The 18,608-nt window shown below is 40.6% G+C and overlaps 1 protein-coding gene across 4 annotated transcripts in view; it reads right to left on the bottom strand.

Moving 5' to 3' along the window:
- The window catches only part of nbeal1 (neurobeachin-like 1), a 61,147-nt gene that overhangs the window by 41,314 nt on the left and 1,225 nt on the right, over positions 1–18,608 (bottom strand). For all 4 annotated transcript variants that reach the window (XM_085264677.1, XM_085264678.1, XM_085264679.1 and 1 more), the window contains exons 3-5: positions 1,601–1,692; positions 258–419; positions 29–110 (exon numbers count right to left, since the gene is read on the bottom strand). In XM_085264677.1, coding sequence (XP_085120803.1) covers positions 29–110; positions 258–419; positions 1,601–1,692 — 336 coding nt within the window. The remainder of the gene's footprint in view (positions 1–28; positions 111–257; positions 420–1,600; positions 1,693–18,608) is intronic.

The following is an 18,608-nucleotide window of genomic DNA, read 5'->3' as shown; positions in this document are numbered from 1 at the left end:
GTGCAAAAGAAAAAGGGAGGAGTCAGACCTGCTGAATATAAAGTGTTGTCATGGTGATGATGTGATTGATGTAGGAGCAAGTACCAATCTCCTCCACATTGGATAGGTTCCTTTCGTAAACATCGAATCATGGACACACAAACACACAAGACAAGTCAACTGTTAACTTCTCCATCACTTACTTTTGAACACCTACTTCATTAGAGTGAAATTTCATCTCAGCAACTTTACAGCATGTGTATGTTTAACATCCTGACCTGCAGATGATGATGAGGAATTTGAGCAGCAGCAGTGCTAGGTTTTGCTGCTCGGGCTCCAGGCCGTCAGAGGCTTTTTGGACACACTGCAGTAACTGGTGGCGCAAAACCTGCAGGATGTTGTCTGGGAGGAGCGTCAACACCGGGGGAACCTCTTCTGGTCTGTAGACACAGAAGCATCGCAAGCACATAGCTGGATGAAAAGGAATGTCGACTCCATGTTTGTGTACCAGGATCAGCAGATTATCAAAGCACCATCTGCTCTCACCGCGTCGTACACATGCCTGGTGCATTCAGGCATTCATTACTAGAGAAAAAAATTGCATGACTGCTGCACTCTGTTCATATATGTGAGAGAGAATCCCATGGTAGGGAAGCAGATGTGACAGCTGCAGAGGAAGGGAATGAGATGAAGAGGATGGGGGAGAAGACAAATGGAGGGAAGAGAGGACAAAGATGCAAGGAGGAAGAAGAACATGACATCATTCAAAGGACGAAAAAAGCAAATAACAGGCTGGCAGATAAAAACCTTAGCCAATTAGACTGAAACACCCATATTCTGCCATCCTACTCCACCCAATCCTGTGGCTCTGCCTTGCTCATAAAATGTGACTGACTTCATAAGGCTTCATCTGAGGTTCATGCGATCACAAGTGGCAGAACAGTGTTAACCAAGCTGCTCTAAAATCCTAGATACACGCTCTCCAATGATGAGTGGGTGTCTCTCACTTAACTGATTTGTGTTGGCATGGTGCTTTTGATGCAGAGCATCACCTGCAACAAAATTAAACCACTCTGCACAAAAGCATCTGTTGTGGCCATGCTATTTCAGGCTGCACTGTGGAAAGCTCCACGGTGTGTGGTCATGATGTGGATGACATACAAGAGGAGGTAGCTCTGAACCCGCTCCTTACAACTGATTAGATGGCACTGGTGTATTATTAAGTATATTAGCATATTAACATCTCGTTTGAATACAATTTAAATAAAACCCAAACCAAAACATAGCAGCAACCAAAATACCAAACTTGAGGCTTCGTTAGTAGTGCACGTACCAAAAGGGAACAACACAAATTGTGTTGGCAATCTACTTTGAAATAATTTGCTGATAAATGAAAACATTGTTAGCTAATAATGGTGCACATGCTAGAAATAAGAGCGTAAATTACCATCCTATTAAAATATTCCTCATCAAGAAGACAAGTCATTGTCAGTGTTAAGAATAAGAACAAGAATAAGAATGGGTTATTCAGTGTAAATGCTAATTCCGGTTTATGACCATTATATATGTTATACTGAAAGAAAGCTTCAGGAACTCAGCATTGCAATTTGCCACAGTTTACCTTGAAGGTGTCTTTTCAAAGTCTACATCGAGACATCGCTCGTAGGAGCTGATGAAAATCTCCAGCCATAGCTTCAAGTAGTCTGGATCCCTCTGAGAAAAGAACAGAAGGGTGCAGAGAGGAAACAGTATTTTTAGTTACCTTTGTAGACAAATGTGTCATACTTAGAATAAATAAATGGCTGACAGCAGACAGACTGTAATTTGATTGAATTTATTGTTGTGTGGTGTATGTGTGAGACATTAATGACTTTTCTGTGTGGAACTTCAGGAAGCAGTTGCTGGTAAATGTGAGGTCGACATCAGATTTCTGACTTTTGGAATACCATTGAATCCTGGCACCTCATGCATCCCTTCGTAGTTCTTTCAATGTTCCCCAACACTGCCCCATGACCTCCTAACTGTACCTCAAAATTGTTTCGCAGTTCCACTCTTCCTCACTGTCCAGTGAATGGTCCTCACAGGGATAGGAAACAGCAAACATGTGTATGCTTATATTGGGGGGGTCACCATTCTAGTCTGACATTTCATTCTATACTCAGCTGATGTACAAATCTATACAATTGTGGAATTCCTATTAAATATTTGTATATGAAATTTAGATATTTAATTTTACTTCTGCAAAGTTACATCAAGATTGGTTTTCTCATGTAGGAGGAACTACGGAAGACAGATACATAAAATCTTTACAATGATAATGGATTGGATTTATATAGCGCTTTTCAAGGCACCCAAAGCGCTTTACAATGCCATTATTCATTCACTCTCACATTCACACACTGGTGGAGGCAAGCTACGGTTGTAGCCACAGCTGCCCTGGGGCAGACTGACAGAAGCGAGGCTGCCATATCGCGCCATCAGCCCCTCTGGCCAACACCAGTAGGCGGTAGGGTAAAGTAATGGCCTGCATTTGTATAGCGCTTTTCTAGTCCCTAAGGACCCCAAAGCGCTTCGCACTACATTCAGTCATTCACCCATTCACACACACACACACATTCACACACTGGCGATGGCAAGCTACATTGTAGCCACAGCTGCCCTGGGGCGCACTGACAGAGGCGACGCTGCCGGACACTGGCGCCACCGGGCCCTCTGACCACCACCAGTAGGCAAACATGGGGTTAGTATCTTGCCCAAGGATATTTGGCATGCAGGCAGGGGGCAGCCTGGGATCGAACCACCGACCTTCTGATTAGGGGTTGATCTGCTCTGCCACCTGAGCTACAGCCACCCCGTGTCTTGCCCAAGGACACAACAACCAGGACAGAGAGCCTGGGGATCGAACTGGTGACCTTCCGGTTACATATACGCTTCCCAACCCCTTGAGCACGGTCACCCCATTATAAGATGACAATTGCCCTTAGAAAAATAGTCCAAAGACATAATGTAGCATGATGATATTTCAATTGAAACATGGATAAAAAAAGGATATTAATCTCACGCAGATTTGGTTGTTGAACTAGAGCACTGATGCTGGAGAGGACTAGCTGTTAGCCTCTGTGTTTACCTATGCTGTTAGACAAGCAGAAGGAGAATGATCTCAAGAATAAAACTAAGCTGATTTCAGTTTAAGCACACTACCTCTATGCTTATGTGCACATCAGATTTAGCTAATCACCCCACATCATTTAGGATTGAGTAAATATTTCCCAGTGCCTTTTCTACATTTGGCTCTGGTTATATTAGAAGCAAGAAAAACACATACATACACTTCTGGTCAAAATGTTTTAGAACACCCGAGTTTTTCCATATTTTACGTGAAAACATCTCGTTTAAAATCTCATTGCACTCTGAAATGAAAGCATAGTACAAATAAGCAATTGGAGTTAAAAAATAAATCAAGGAATCAATTTATAGACCAAAATGTATTTTAAACTTTTGACTAATCAAAGTAGCGACCTTTGGCAGATATAATAGCTGAACACACCAGTGGCATTCACTCTACAACAGAGATCAAATCTTCTTCAGAAAGTTCTTCCCATATCTGTTGCAGAGGTTCCCAGTCAAAGAAAAATTTTAAATTATGAAACTGACAATTATGAAACTTTTTGCTTGTTTATTTATTTGTTTTTTCTTTTGCATACTGTGTCAAGCTTTCCTGTATATAATCATGTCCTAGATTTTGGAGAAAACAAGAAATTGATTAAAATTTTATTTAAAAAAAAAAAAATCAATAGATTCATATTTATACAAGCAGTGTGTTTATGTGTGTGTGTGTGTGTGTGTGTGTGTGTGTGTGTGTGTGTGTGTGTGTGTGTGTGTGTGTGTGTAAATTATGTGGTTCACACAACAAGCTGCAATGTTTGACCAGACTTTTGTGAACCTCTTTTCACAGCATTGCTTCATATTCAGAAGCAACAGAATTTGAATTTAAGGTTTAGTGTATACAAGCAAAATAAGAATGAGAGGCCGTGGTTCCTGTAACTGATGGTGACACACATGCGTTTTTCTTAGGGTGTGAAAGCTAAAACTTGCACCTGACTGAATGGAAAACAGGCCCGGCAGTGTTCCTAACAGTCACATTTCTAGCAGCCGGCTGACCGGCATTTCCTAAATTCCATGGAACAATGCCCAGAGAAAGATGGGATACCAGCATCAGCTGGAGATGAGGACTGGCCAGACAGGAACAAACAAGACAACACACACAAGTGACAGTGCTACAATAAATTACTCCGGAAATTTTTTTATTACTGTGACATGCAGTATTACATGTAATATGTTGCATTAGTAAATGTAACATATTTAGAACAATGCATTTTTTTGTCACTGCTACATCCTTTGCACTATAACATTACATTTTCCTTACCTAATGCCTGACTTTGTTTGTTTTGCTTTATATAAAGAAAGACCTATGTATCATAATCAGAATGTAATAATCCGGAATTCAGGAAATAAAGTCTGATGTTCAAAATTTCTGGCGGAGGACATCCAAAGCCTTCACTGTGTCCCTCCCCATTGCTCACACAAAATCGATGCCAACTGGTCTGACCTGAGGACACTCAAAATGAATGGCTGCAAGCAACGCGTACAGAAACATATTTTTCACATTGTTCATATAATCTCCGAACATTGAGCATAATTGATGGGTGTGTGTGGCAGTAACAGCATTTGCAAGTAGTGTTGTTACAGCAGACACTGCAACAGGACTTCAACTAAGGATGATTTACTGTCTCTAATTAATCTACTGCTCATGCTTGGTTAAGTGCTTTGTTTAGAAAATGTCAAGTTAGTGTTTTGTTTGCTTAAAAACCAGAGCTGTAACAACTAAATACTTGCCAATGTCTCTTAAGAAAATTACTAAAATGAAAAAAACAAACAAAAAACCCCAAACAACAACATAAAACCCCCACACAAATCTGATCGTTTCAGCTCTGTATCACAGACGTAACTCTGAAAGCATCATTGATTCATCATACACAAGTTATCTCTTGTTCAAGCACTCTTAACAGATGCTGTCATAAGGACTTTGGGCCATTTGGAGGGTGTGAGTGAGCAATCTAGGTCAAGGAAAACTGAAGAGTTAAACATGGCAGATTATAGCAACACTCGGTTTATTGAGCATTTGGTAGAGTAGTCTGACCCCTACTCGTTCAGAGGTCTTTAAATATTTAGATCGTGATTTGGTGGTAACCCCTCTGACCCCCTTTATAGAGTTAACTAAAAAGCCCGGAGCTTTTTAAAGGCCTTAGCATTCACTCTCTAGGGAACTGCCTACTGATATTATGACAATCAATCCAGTGAAAACTGTGTGAGAGGTAAAAGTTTGAGCCCGTTCAAGCCATGAGGAAGTACAAGAATTTTGAAGCGATGTAATGCTACTCCTCTTCTCGTTCTGTTGCTTCTGCCTAACGAAATTTGTACAAAGGGAGCTATAACAAGAACTCACATCATACAATGCCCGTATGCAATATATGTAAAATTAGGGCTGCTCAATTAATCGAATTTTAATCACGATTACGATCTGGGCTTTCAACAATCATTAAAAATGACTGAGCCGATTATTATCCCCTCCCTCATTTATCCGCGACACCTTAAAGGCCGGTCCATGAAAATATTGTCGGGCATAAACCGGTCCGTGGCGCAAAAAAGGTTGGAGACCGCTGATTAAGAGGACCCGAGGGAAGCTCGGAAAGCTAAGCAGAAGTTATTTGGAGAGGAGAGTGACTGCCGTTGGTTGAAAAGAGAGGTAAAAAAAAAAAAAAAAAAAAAAAACTTCAGTGGTGGTGCACACTATTTTATATTATTTTTTAAAGTCATTATTCAATACATTGTTATTGTTAACCCTTTAAAGCCGGTCAGAGCAGCACGCTCTGTTTTGTGTAACTATTTTTAAATCCCTGTAGAACCTGAACCGTGTAAGCTAGCGCAATAAACCGGAGGAGTTGTACTTACATCTTATGCCATCAGCTTGTCCTCAGTCACGGTTTCCTTCCACATATAGCTTTGCAAAAATGGCATAAAAAGCGCTTGCAGGAACAAAAACATAATATTCCAGAAACACGCTTTGCCGATCCGATCAGCTGCTCGTAACACTTCGCACATTGAAACAAACGTCACCGCTAACTATCACATGTCCGCCATTTCCTGCCCGAAACCGGAAGTGACATCATTTTCGCGGAAAATGTAGTTTCTTTTACTTGTAGGCCTTAAAAGCCTATACTGGTCATGTTTGACTTTTCTGAATAGTTGCTGGGATGCTTAGAACTCGAATTGCACTGCTGGAAATAGTTTATTTTGATGCACCTGCTGTTTTCTTTGCAAATTTGCATCATAGGATTGTTTTTGTTTTTCCTGCAGTATATAAAAATTGCTGTATCTCCAAAATAAAACTATGAAGACACTCAAAATAAATTTCCTGTTGTTATAAACTATTTTTTGCAACTTTTTTGTATTTAAAGTTTTGAGGGATAAACCTCTTAAATTTCTCCAAGTAGAAATATATGTTAAAAAACAAAAACAAAAACGATTTTCAATTTTTTTGTAGTTTATTGCACTTTTTTGCAATTAATGTAGTTACTATGGACTTAATGCATACATATTATTAAAATATGGGCTATAACAATTGTATAGCAACTTGAAATGCTCCCACAAATGGCACTACAACATGTAAAAAAATAATATAAGCTCTGGCGGACTTGGTTCTATAGTAGGTCTTAAAGGGTTAAATAAATATCGTCAAATAATCGAGATCTCAATTTCAGTGAAAATAATCGTGATTATCATTTTTGCCATAATCGAGCAGCCCTATGTAAAATAAAACTGATTTTGATTGGATGTTAAGTAACTCTGTATTTGGCACTTTCTCATTGCTGTGACTTCACTTATATGGGAGCTCAGAAAACATCCCATCATTCCAAAGGCCGACAAACAGGAAGACCGACTTGACAAATAAATAATGGAATAATTCACTCCAGTGACTTTTATCCAGAGTGTATATTAAAGACTGATGCCGTTACCATGACGCCACCCATTGGTTTTGGACTCTACATTCTGAAGCCTCAAATTAGCATTTCGGCTGCCACCCTTTTAGCTTTTTGGAGCCAGAAGTTGTCATTGCCAGCTGTAGTCCAAGCTACCACAAGACCTAGAGAAGCAGTTGAATATTATGATTTGTAACCTAGCCAAACCAGCTGCAGCTGGAAAGTAAAACTTGACACATAAATCGTGAGGCTGGTTATGAGTGACAGAAAGATGGGACATTAAAATTATATTATACTGAGGATGGGGTTAAAATAAGTCACAAAATATACTCATACAGGCAGCCAGCCCATATAAAACCTATGTTCGTGAAACGGTGAAGGAGAAGGCAATTCATAAACCAATTTACAAAACTCCTTATCAAATCACTGCATAAACAAAAAGAGTTTGCAGACTACTAATTCAGAACTAAGGAAAAAATATTAGCTGGAAAAAATAGAATCAGTGTTTCTTAGCCAGCACAGCCCCTGGCTACAGAGGGGGAGACTGCTTCTGTCTGCGTGTCAGAGTGGGAATCAGCCAGCGCTGTGCTATTCCAAGTGAAGTCATCAGAATAATCCTGTGACGCTGACCTCCGTCTGCGTGTGTGTGTGTGTGTGTGTGTGTGTGTGTGTGTGTGTGTGTGTGTGTGTGTGTGTGTAAGAGACAAAAAAAGAAGAAAAGAGAGAGAGATGTCGGACTGGAACTCAGCAGGAACCACGTGTGTAATATGTTCTGCTAGGAGGCCACGGTCTGTCTTCTGTGTGTGCTTCTTTCCCCGTGTTACCCCGTCACTTACAATGACAGAGAAAAACATTTATTATTGGATGGTAGAGCAGGGCGATATGGTCAAAAATATTTATCACGATATATATTTGAAAATTTGCGATAACGATATAACTGACGATATAATTGATGCCAGACAAAATACAACTCCACAACATTACTAGCGCAAAAACACAACCTTCCATTTATTTTCACTTAAACAAGAAGCTGGTTTTTATGTACATTGAAGCTTTATAAAAATGTAACAGTGCAAATGCAAATTCCTTGCTGAAAGTTTAACCAAAAGGCATTTCCAGTAGAAATGGGCTGACATATCCTGAGCATAACCATGTATAATATCCACTGAAGTTAAAAAGAGGTGCTTTGCAACATTAAACTGCAGTGTGCAGTACGTATTTTTCGGACCATAAGGTGCACGGGATTATAAGGCACATTAAGCGAAACAAAGCAGTCAGATAAATCAAACTTTATTAAACTCATTCTTCTTGCTTCCTCCACTTCTGTACCATTGATTCATTAATGTTGAATTCTCTGGCCACTGCTCTATTCCCATGTTGTTGCAGTATATTAATGACTAACCTTGTATTGTGGATGGATTATCTCAGTTGTTCTCCTGACTGAAGTTTGGTCCGTTTACAGCATCCTGCCATGCGATTGCATTTGTCTCTATCAGGAACCTTAACGTTAACTTTTATAAGTGGAAAAGTGTTAGTGTTCGTCCTCCAGCTTCACTGTTTATGTTATGCTAACATAGCTGTGTCGCTAGCGATCACGTAGCACATCATTATATACCAGCTAGCCCAACTTCAGTAACCCTACAAACGTCACTGCTGTTTAGTTTCCTGTCTTCATTTATGTTGGAAGTGATAGCAGAGCTGTACGTTCGAGTTTTTTCAGAAATCTCTCAGTCAGAACATGCAATATCATGCTTAGGTAACTAGTGAAACTAGCGAGCTAACTTCCGCTAGTTTCCTGCTAACTTCTAACTCCGTTAAATGTAATAAATTTTGTTTTCATGGATGCCTGGAAGTTAAACTTCATAGTTACACCTGGTAAAGCAGCAATGCTGATCGTTTTATTAAAGATGAAAGAATTTAGACAGTTTTTAACTCTCAGTGATGCTGCAGTGTTCTTTTGACCTGAAGCATACGGAGTTTAGGACCCAGATTACTTCCAGATTTACGAGCATCTTAGGCTACGTTCACACTGCAGGCGAAAGCGCATCAAATCCGATTTTTTTGACCCTATGCGACCCATATCCGATCATGCTATGACAGTGTGAACGGCGCAAATCCGATATTTTCAAATCCGATCTGGGTCACTTTCGTATGTGGTACTGAATCCGATACATATCCGATGTTTTAGAAAGCGACTGCTGTTTGAACGGTCAAGTCGCATTAAATCCGCCTTTTACGTCACCGACACAAGACTGAAGCTAATTATCAGCGCCCGAGAAGACATCGCGAACGCTTCCTGGCCATCCAGTGTAGATGTCAGTGAAACTGTTGGGAAGACAACGTAAACATTTTATTTGTACTGTATAATCTACAGATTCTGACAGAAATCTGCAGCTATCCTTTGAAGCACCGCTCCTCTCTTAAACAGCAATAAGGATCATTATTAGGTTATTTACATTATTATGTAAATAACAAAATAACTTAAAGCAAAAATTGGGAAACGTGAACTCCGAAGTCTTTTTATTAAGGGCCATCAGTCAAACAATACTGTTGCTCTGGGTCTAAACAGAGCGCTTTGTGTGTGACATCTTCTTTTGCGCATGCGGGCCGCTTTGAGCGTTCACACTAGAGCGTGTTTGCTGTCGCATTTTATTTGTAGTGTGAACGAGCAGACAAAAAAAATCAGATTTGATCAAAAAATCGGAATTGAGCATTAAGACCTGCAGTGTGAACGTAGCCTAAGTCCGACAAATACGACAATAACGACAGCCGCTTGCATGTTCTGCAAAAAAATGTGCTTTGTCGTGTGTCTGACGGACAAACACCAAACCAGTTCCACATCACTGAAGTTGCACCATTTTTACAAACCAATTCTGGTTCATCTGTTTCACTCAACAATCGGCCATGTGCGTATGAAAACAAAGGCACTGCGCATGTGCGTTTTACTCATATTCTATCGCGATATTTCATTTTCCTATTGTTGCCTAACATTGTACCGGTATTACCGTGAACGGTATAATATGGCCCAGCCCTATTGGATGGTGCCCACACTGCTCTGCCCAGAGCAATAAACAGTCTATTGTCTTAATGTACATATGAATGCTGCTGCCAGGAAATTAGAAGATGAAGATTTAAGCCAGTAGTTTCCCTCTCAAGTGAGTTTGTCACTGAATGACTGTGTGTATGTCTCTTAAAGAATGTCCTCTTTTAGGCAGCAGCTTGGGAGCACAGATGCCCATTGAGGGTTTGTACTGTGGCAGGCAGGGGACACACCCTGCTCTACATTGCCCTGTTTATCCTCAGCCTTCATCACAGCCCCCCCCCCCCCCCCCCCCACACACACACACACACCTTGTCCAGCCAGACTCCCACAATATTCTTGTGTCCCAATGTGTATACAGACAGTTCCCATGAGAGAATCACATGCCTCTATGATTTAGTTCATTATCATATTAAATTCTATGCCCAGCTACATCACAATCCCAAATATCTGTTTAAACTGACCTCTGTAAACCTTCCAAGGTCAACAGCAACACAGACCAATGCACGTCCTTCTTAACAGAGAAATCCCCACTGACCCAGACTGGATTTATCAATAGCTCTCAGTCATTTCGAATGTCAGAGACATGCATGAACGAAAAGAAAAAGCTGAAGGGCTAAAGAGAGACCAATGCTGGATTTTCTAATTGTTACTCATTTTTTAAAAACAAAACAAAACAAAAAAAACAACAACAACAACAACAAAACGATTCCTTCTGGAGTCTATTCTCATTCTTGACCATCCATTTATTTTCTACCACTTATCTGGGTCCAGGTACAGTCTAAGCAGCCATGCTCAGACGCCACTCAACCAATCACCACCTCCAGCTCCACTGTGGGGAATCCAAGGCGTTCCCAGGGAAGCTGTTTCATTCCTAGGGCATTAAATACTGCTTTTCTGTCAATGCTCTATAACTCTAAAACTGTATGTCGTCATTTTGCCAGGATCTTTAGTTGCATCGTTTTGACTTGATCTGTTATGAGATGCTAGACAGGCGTGGTTAGCCAGCTGGTCGGGTGGCAGTTCAGGGGAACCTGGTTAGGTGGAAGTGGCATAGAGTCGCTGAAACCACAATGTTTAAAGGCCTCCTCCCTTTAGATTTAATAGACGGCTGTGGTTTTTCTGTTTCTGCTGCCATACAGGCTTACAGCACTACCCGTCACTCTGTGACAACTCCTCTGGCCATGACATAAGTGCCAGAGGTGGGTGGGTGTGTGCGTGTGTGTGTGCGTGCGTGCGTGTGCATAGGGGTCCACACTGCACGAGGCACGTCTGATACACCCTGTTAGTGACATCAGTGTTATGCCAGAGATATTCATAGCATGGAGGGAAAATGAGAAGCAAGAACTGCACCAGGGAAGAAAGTTAGCCTGAGGGAGCAAACTTCACGGAGCAGTTCATTCAGTAAACCGAAGCCTGAGTGCATGAGCTTGTCAGACTGCATGAGGTATGGCGTATGCACATGATTATTTGTGTGTGTGTGTGTGTGTGTCAGCAGAAATTAGACTGGGTAATCTACTTGACCAAATATGTGAAAATCTGAAACCTTGCACCATTTCCAGCTTGACTCTTTTGCTTCCGATTTCCACCAATGCTTTCACTGCATGCTGATTCCCATAAGAGCAAGGGTTTATGCAAATTACTGGCATTTGCTCCAATCCAGTGAAAAAGCAGGGTGGTGTGGGGTGACATCACACAGGATGATGGTTCTGTGAATCCCCTGTGTTGTGGACAGTTGAAAAAGAGAGTGAGGACTGTTCCTCTTAAGTTACCAGAGTCAACTTTAAAGCCACAGGAGGGTAAAATGTTCCCTGTGCTTGGTTAAATCAAAAAGGCTTTTCTGCAGCACATAATGGCCTTAAGAGCGGAACTGGCACGATTCAGGAATCTGCTAAACCCTCCACTGTCTGACAAGCCCTTCTGGATAAAACACTGGCGAGAGAGCAGAGCTACTGCGCCACTGTATGCCGGCAGCCACCAGCCGCTGCTGGGGGACAACACTATGGCACGAACCAATGACAGTCAGCGAAGAGGATCGCTCGTTACATAAGCATCTTGGCTGTTGTCTGTGACCTCTCTGCTTCACTATAACTCAGAGAAGCAAACTGGAGGTAGTCTGCAGTAGAGCTGGGCGATATATCGAGTTTTTAAAACATATCGATATATTTTTATACGAGATATACGATGTGACAATATCCTTTATATCGATATAGTCTATGTTACGTTATAATTATAGTTGTGGAGCCGCAAGTTTGCCTCTCTTTCGTCCACTTTTGTCTCTACGCAACGTTACTCCGCCTCGCCTTCACTGAAGACAACTCCCCCTTCTCCCCCATCGCTTCACGTGCAGGCAGCGACAAGATGGACACGGCAAATCTCCGTTAACGAGTTACTGTGCATCGCCCCATGCGTGGGGCTGGACAGCGTCAACGTGTTAACGAGCTAACCATGCTAACGAGCTAACCGCGCTAACCCTAAAATCCTTTCATTCTCTCAAAAGTTGACAGCGCGCCTTATGTATGAATTCTGGTTGTGCTTGATGGCCGCGAACCGATTTTATGTGGTACACGGCGCTCAGCAATCTGTCAAAAATGTTTGAGTACGACTTTGGTAAGCTACGGAGCTGCACCGCTTGATAGATTGTCGGCGCATTACGGCTACCGAGGAGCTTCGCGGAGTGATACGTACTGTGCTTCAACGTAATATTACCGTATTGTGTGTGTGTATAATAGTGATGGGTCGTTCGCGAACGAAATGGCTCTTAGAGCCGGCTCTTTGACGTGAACGACGCGAGCCGGCTCCTTATCGCGAGCCGTCACGTGGGTTTTTTTTTTTTTTCTTCTTTCTCTCAGCCTCTCTCTCGCACTTTTTTCCCGCTTCACTCTGCACGCGGGCCTTGTGCTTTACGCTGGGCAGAGGGGGGAGGGGCGGTAGTTACACTCAGTAGCACAGGAACAGAGGCAGGGACAACAACATTAGAAAGGTATAGTAATCATCCACAACTATTTTCGGTTGCAGATGATAAAGGATTGAGAAAGTTTATTCATGCAGGTCCATATGACAGAGAATATGCATGTTCTTTTAGTTTTCATATTATAATTTATATTTAATTGTGTTGTGGTTTGCAGTGTTTTGTGTTCTTTTCACTTTAAATTTGTGAAAGGAAAAAGCTGAAAATTTAAATAGTTAAAACTTGAAATGTGAATAGTTGATTTTTGTATTATATGATTTATTTATTACATTTTATGTGGAGTGAATAAATAAAAGTATATTTACGGTGGCCCCTAGAGACAAAGCACGAACTCTGAAGCATGTACAAACTCCAAAACACGTAAAAACACGTACAAACTCCAAAACACGTAAAAACTCCAAAACATGTAAAAACACGTACAAACTCCGAAGCACGTAAAAACTCAGAAGCATATAAAAACTCAGAAGCACATAAAAACTCAAAACACGTACAAAAGACAACAGAAGTGCTCCAGGATGCTGGGCGCAGTGTTGAGCCTTTGTTATCTTGTGGCTACACAAGCCAGCAAGTACCAACGACCGGATTTGGTGTGTGGTAATAACAGGTAAATGAACTTTTTTTTTTAAATTATTTGAATATATATATGAGTGCCTGTGTATAAATACACAAACAATACACACATGCTTTCAATTGTGTAATTTAAGTGATCTAGTAGCTCTGTTTTGGAAGTTCAGTTCATGCTAGAAATGTGTTTTGGAGTTTGTACGTGTTTTGTCTCTAGGGGCCACCGCATATATTTATATATAAACATATATAAATAAAACCACTTGTTTTTACGTTAGTAATTCCTTTTGTGCATAATTTTATATTATTGTTAATAATAAATTAATTAAAGCAACAAAACAACCTGAAGAGCCGGTTCGGAGCCGAAAGAGCCGGCTCTTTTTAGTGAGCCGAACCGAAAGAGCCGGATCTCTAAAAAGAGCCGGAAATCCCATCACTAGTGTATAAGGACCATAAATGGCACCTGTAAGAGACGTGGTTATGAAGCGGATTTCAAACTCCAGGCTATCAGTCACACAGTAAAACTTGGGAACCGAGCAGCTGTGAAATCTGTCTGTCTTTGTTATTACGCTCAGCGTCTTTTAGTTTACATTTTGACGGCACAATTGTGAGCTCTTTGTTTAGCACAAAAACAACATTGTTTTCTTTTATTTATGGAGCATTATTATTTAATGAATGCTCATAATTTAATTTTGAGTAATTTTTCATGTACATCTGTGCTGTATGTTAATAAAAGTGCCTGTGTGACATCTGGGACACAGCTTTGACTAAGAACTCTCTTTTTGTTCTTACTTTATGGCTTAAAAAAAATATCGAGATATACATCTTATATCGCCATCCAGCTAAAAAATATCGAGATATGAATTTTGGGTCATATCGCCCAGCCCTAGTCTGCAGATTCTCATTGAAATGCATACAACATAATAACTGACATCTACCAATACATTAATTTAGAAGCTTTAGAAGCTTTAAATAATGAATACCAACAGTACTTTTCAAACAATGTAAATGTAATCATACAGACTAAGCTTTTACTATGTTTCCCAACTATTCCCTACTAGCAATATATAATGAAAGGTCAAAGATACAGTAAGCATTCCTTTGACCTTCTGACTTTAATGTAAATATTATTTTACATAATAGTGTTCAAAACTTTAGAGTGCACAGCCTGAAACTACACTGGAGGACAAAATACTACATTCTGCTCACCTATACTTCCCTAAATACTGAAAACAGCACCAAATGTGCATCAATCTGTGGTAGCAAATAGTCCTAACAATTGTTATAAACTACAGTCGACAACCGTTTCAGGAAATGAATGAAACAAAACAAAAACACTATAAACACACATTTGTCATTCAACAAGGGAAAACAAAGGCCAGTATACCAGCAACATATGGTGCTGAGTGTAATCTGAAGGCACCTAATTTATTATTTGTTTTTTCATAAATTACCCTACCCAAAGAATAAACATGATGTATAAAGCTGTGATGTTGTGCCTGTGTTCAGATATGGCTAATATGACCTGGTACATACACAAACACCAACTCCTGCACACTTCTCCACACTGGAACTGATGCTACAGCTGTTCAACCAACAATTTCTGACTTCATCATTATGCCAAAAGGCCAGCTGCCACTTCTGGCTTAAAGTGTATTCAAAAGCAGTTTTCTAATGCCATAAGTCAAACTTCTAGGAGAGACACACGTCTGTCTAAACACAAAATTGCCTCTTCCTCTTTCAGTACCAGGAACCAAGTGGTCAGGTGAATGATAATGATTCAGAGAGAGATAATCAGAAAGCAGACATCTGACTGACAGAACAGGACGAGCTGGTTCTCCCAATGGAGCCGAGGGCTGGTTGTGTTGTAAAAGTTTCTACTGTCAACACCACTCACCTGAATGACTCTTTCTTAGACAACAGTGCCAGTATTAACCTCTGACACTAAAGGCTGCCATGACTCTACTGTTGTCAGTGATTAACCAGGCAAGGCACATGAAAGAGGTGTGTATCAGGATGAGTACACAAATATGACAGATGCCTCCAAAGTCATCTAACTGAGTCACATAGTCAAGTTTCAGGATTACAGCATTCAGGATAATCATTAAGTCTTAAAAGTGTTATAATATTGCAAATTACTAACTCTATGATAAATTGCATTATCATTGAAAGTTGAATTAGAGGTTATTATAAAGTTTAAACTATAGCTTAAATGCAGTACTGTGTGTTTTACTAGCATTTCATTGCAAATTAGGCAGTTGTTTCATGTATTAATTGTTTTTTACTGCTAATGTTTAAAAGGACTCCAACCAAATTCAAACAGTAGATTTTCCCTGACGCTCTTTGTTGCCTCTAACAGCATGTGGTCTGATTTCAATGTCAAGGACTTGAGTCAAATTTTCCATGAAAATCCAAAGAATGTGACGTTTATGCTTATTCCCATTGCCTTACTCTGGCTCCCAGCACAACGATTCAACACAAGCTCCACATACAGACAACAAAACAAACACAAAGGCTGTGGCATCAGATAGAACTTAGCTAGTGACACCGTTAGTGAGAAAGCAAACTAGGTTTAGCCAACTAGCTGCTAGTTAGGCATTATGTAATTTGTGTGGATTTGCAGATAAGTTAGGTGAAATTGGCTATAAAATAGCTATATCTATGTAATAAAGCCCATCCTGGAATTTGGCCATCAGGGGAAAGCTGGTTAGCGTCAGCAGAGTGTTCGAGTCAAACTGTTTGGTTTTCAGGACCAAAACCTGATGCCCGAGTCATCTTTCTGGCTAATGGACAGTTGTAGCTTAAGGGTCAGAAAAAGGAAGTTAATGTGGAAGAGATTTAAAAACAAAACAAAACTAAAACTGAAATAAATAAATGAAAAATTTATCCTGAAGACCACCAAATGACATAAGCTGTTGTTGGACAAAACTATTTAGAGTTAGAGACCTATAGTTCTCTGTAGTGACCTCACTCCTGAGTTTATAATCATTTTGTAAATCTTGCTTAAATTGTTTTTCAGAATGGATCTGGAATGGATGTTCTTTGGGTAATCACTTGTCAATTATAAGATGTTAGCCAAAAGAGGAGCACTTTCACAGTCAGAGCTGCACTTCTTCATCCTGTTTTTTTTTTTTGTTTGTTTGTTTTTGTGTAAATAAAGATGAGGAAAGAGGAAACACTCATATCAAGGCTTCATAACTGGACATTGGGTGACATCACAGTAGCTACGTTTTTGAATCTTTTATACTGTCTCTGGGCTAATGTGTGGCTCGTTCTCATACCTCAGCTGGTCATCTTCAACAAGCTGTTGCCATGCTATCACTGTGACTAGCAAAGTCATATATGAGTTGAAATGGCAGTTGGGGATGTAAATGATGTAAAGTCATAAAGCTAAATAGTATCGACTTTTCACATTGAAAGCCAACATGGGGGCAGTCAGTCAGCCAGCTAGATGTAACTTAGCTACATAGCAAGTGCCTACCTGGTTGCTTCATCCAAGTCAACCTTGTTCTTTTACTGATACTTAATATACACACAGCTGGTCTCCTAGCTTCTGGAAAAATACATGAATAATAATCAAAGGCAGACTTGAGTGTGTCCACCGTTTTGGCCAATAAAGGTTTGAACGAACTGCCCGCAAAGACCACTTCACTTAGCAGCCATGGGTGTTATTAATAAATTAATAAGAGCTCCTTTAAGATCAGGCTTCCTACACCATTTCATAAAGGAGCGCAAAGCTTTTGCAGAGCTCACTGAATAAAAACAAGGGCAGAGCACCGTCTGCCCTTCAAACCGTTTAAGATTTTCTAATGACCTGCAGAAGCCCTGAAAACAAGGAAACTGTTTCGCTACTTTGCAATGAGAAAGAGTTGGGAAGAGAAAATTGTGATAAGAGGCCGGTCGTAGTTGACCACTTGGTGGGACAGTGTGGCTGGTCTCAGAGCTCAGACAAGAGTCAAGCCTCAGAAAGAGACATTCCTTGACCAATTTAGACCATGTGACTAAAGGCTAGACAACCCACACACCCACACACAGACCATATCATTAAAATGGTCTGCCCCATACTGTGTAGATCTCCCTAGTGTTGATTTAACAGGCTCTGGGCTTCAGAGGTGTCCTTGTCAAATAGCATTAGTATGAATGCAAAGCTCCAGTGTATCCCAGCATTGTAACAAGATCAACAATGATTCAATTCACCTGTACGTGCACATGTATATCATATATATTAGAATGCATCTCTCGCCACATCTCTTTTGCTTCATGCAGACATAAAGATTAGCTCAGTGGACTCTGGCTGAAAGCCAGGCTCGAATGAAATGATCCTTCCCTGCAATATAATGCGCAGTCAATGCAAAGAAAAAGTCCTGCTAGAGCAAATGTAATGTATATGCTCACTTTTTCACAGGTGACTGCAACAATCTCAGAGACCCCAGGCACCCAGCTCGCTGGTATTAAACACTCTGTGTGTGTCAGCATTCAAATGCTTTACTTCTCAGGATGAGGATTATTGGATGTCGTAATCTAAAAATAAGTGTAACAGCTTCACAGCCCTCCACACTTCTCAGAGGGCTATGCACGGTGCGTTATTGTGAGGGATTACTGTGGGAGGTAGGTAGTGTGACTGCAGCCAGGCTCACGTGAGGAGCGGCTCAGGCAGCCCGTTTTGATTGGATGGCAGGATGCGCGCATGCTTTATCACAGGGTGAATTAAATCTTGCCAAGAGCTGACTCAAAGGGTGCTGTCTCTACTCTGGCGTGCCTTCATTCATCTCTACTGGTAAAGTAAGGGAGCATTAACAACATATCACGACCATGATACATTTAAGAATGCATCCTCGCTGGGGTTGAATTTAACATTCATTAGAAACCACATCCACCTGACGTTATGACAAAATTTGTCCTCAGTGAATTAATTATTCATTTATAAACATAATGTGTCTCGCTGCAATAATTCCTTCAGGATCTACAAGCAATTTCATTAGTCTGCCTTTTACCGCAATGCACTAATTGTCTT

The sequence above is a fragment of the Mchenga conophoros genome, linkage group LG23, assembly GCF_057382185.1.
Source record: "Mchenga conophoros isolate Kocher_MC1m ecotype Shallow Benthic linkage group LG23, M_conophoros_male_GT1.1, whole genome shotgun sequence".
Lineage (NCBI taxonomy): Eukaryota > Metazoa > Chordata > Actinopteri > Cichliformes > Cichlidae > Mchenga > Mchenga conophoros.
This window is presented reverse-complemented; position numbering and strand designations above follow the sequence as displayed.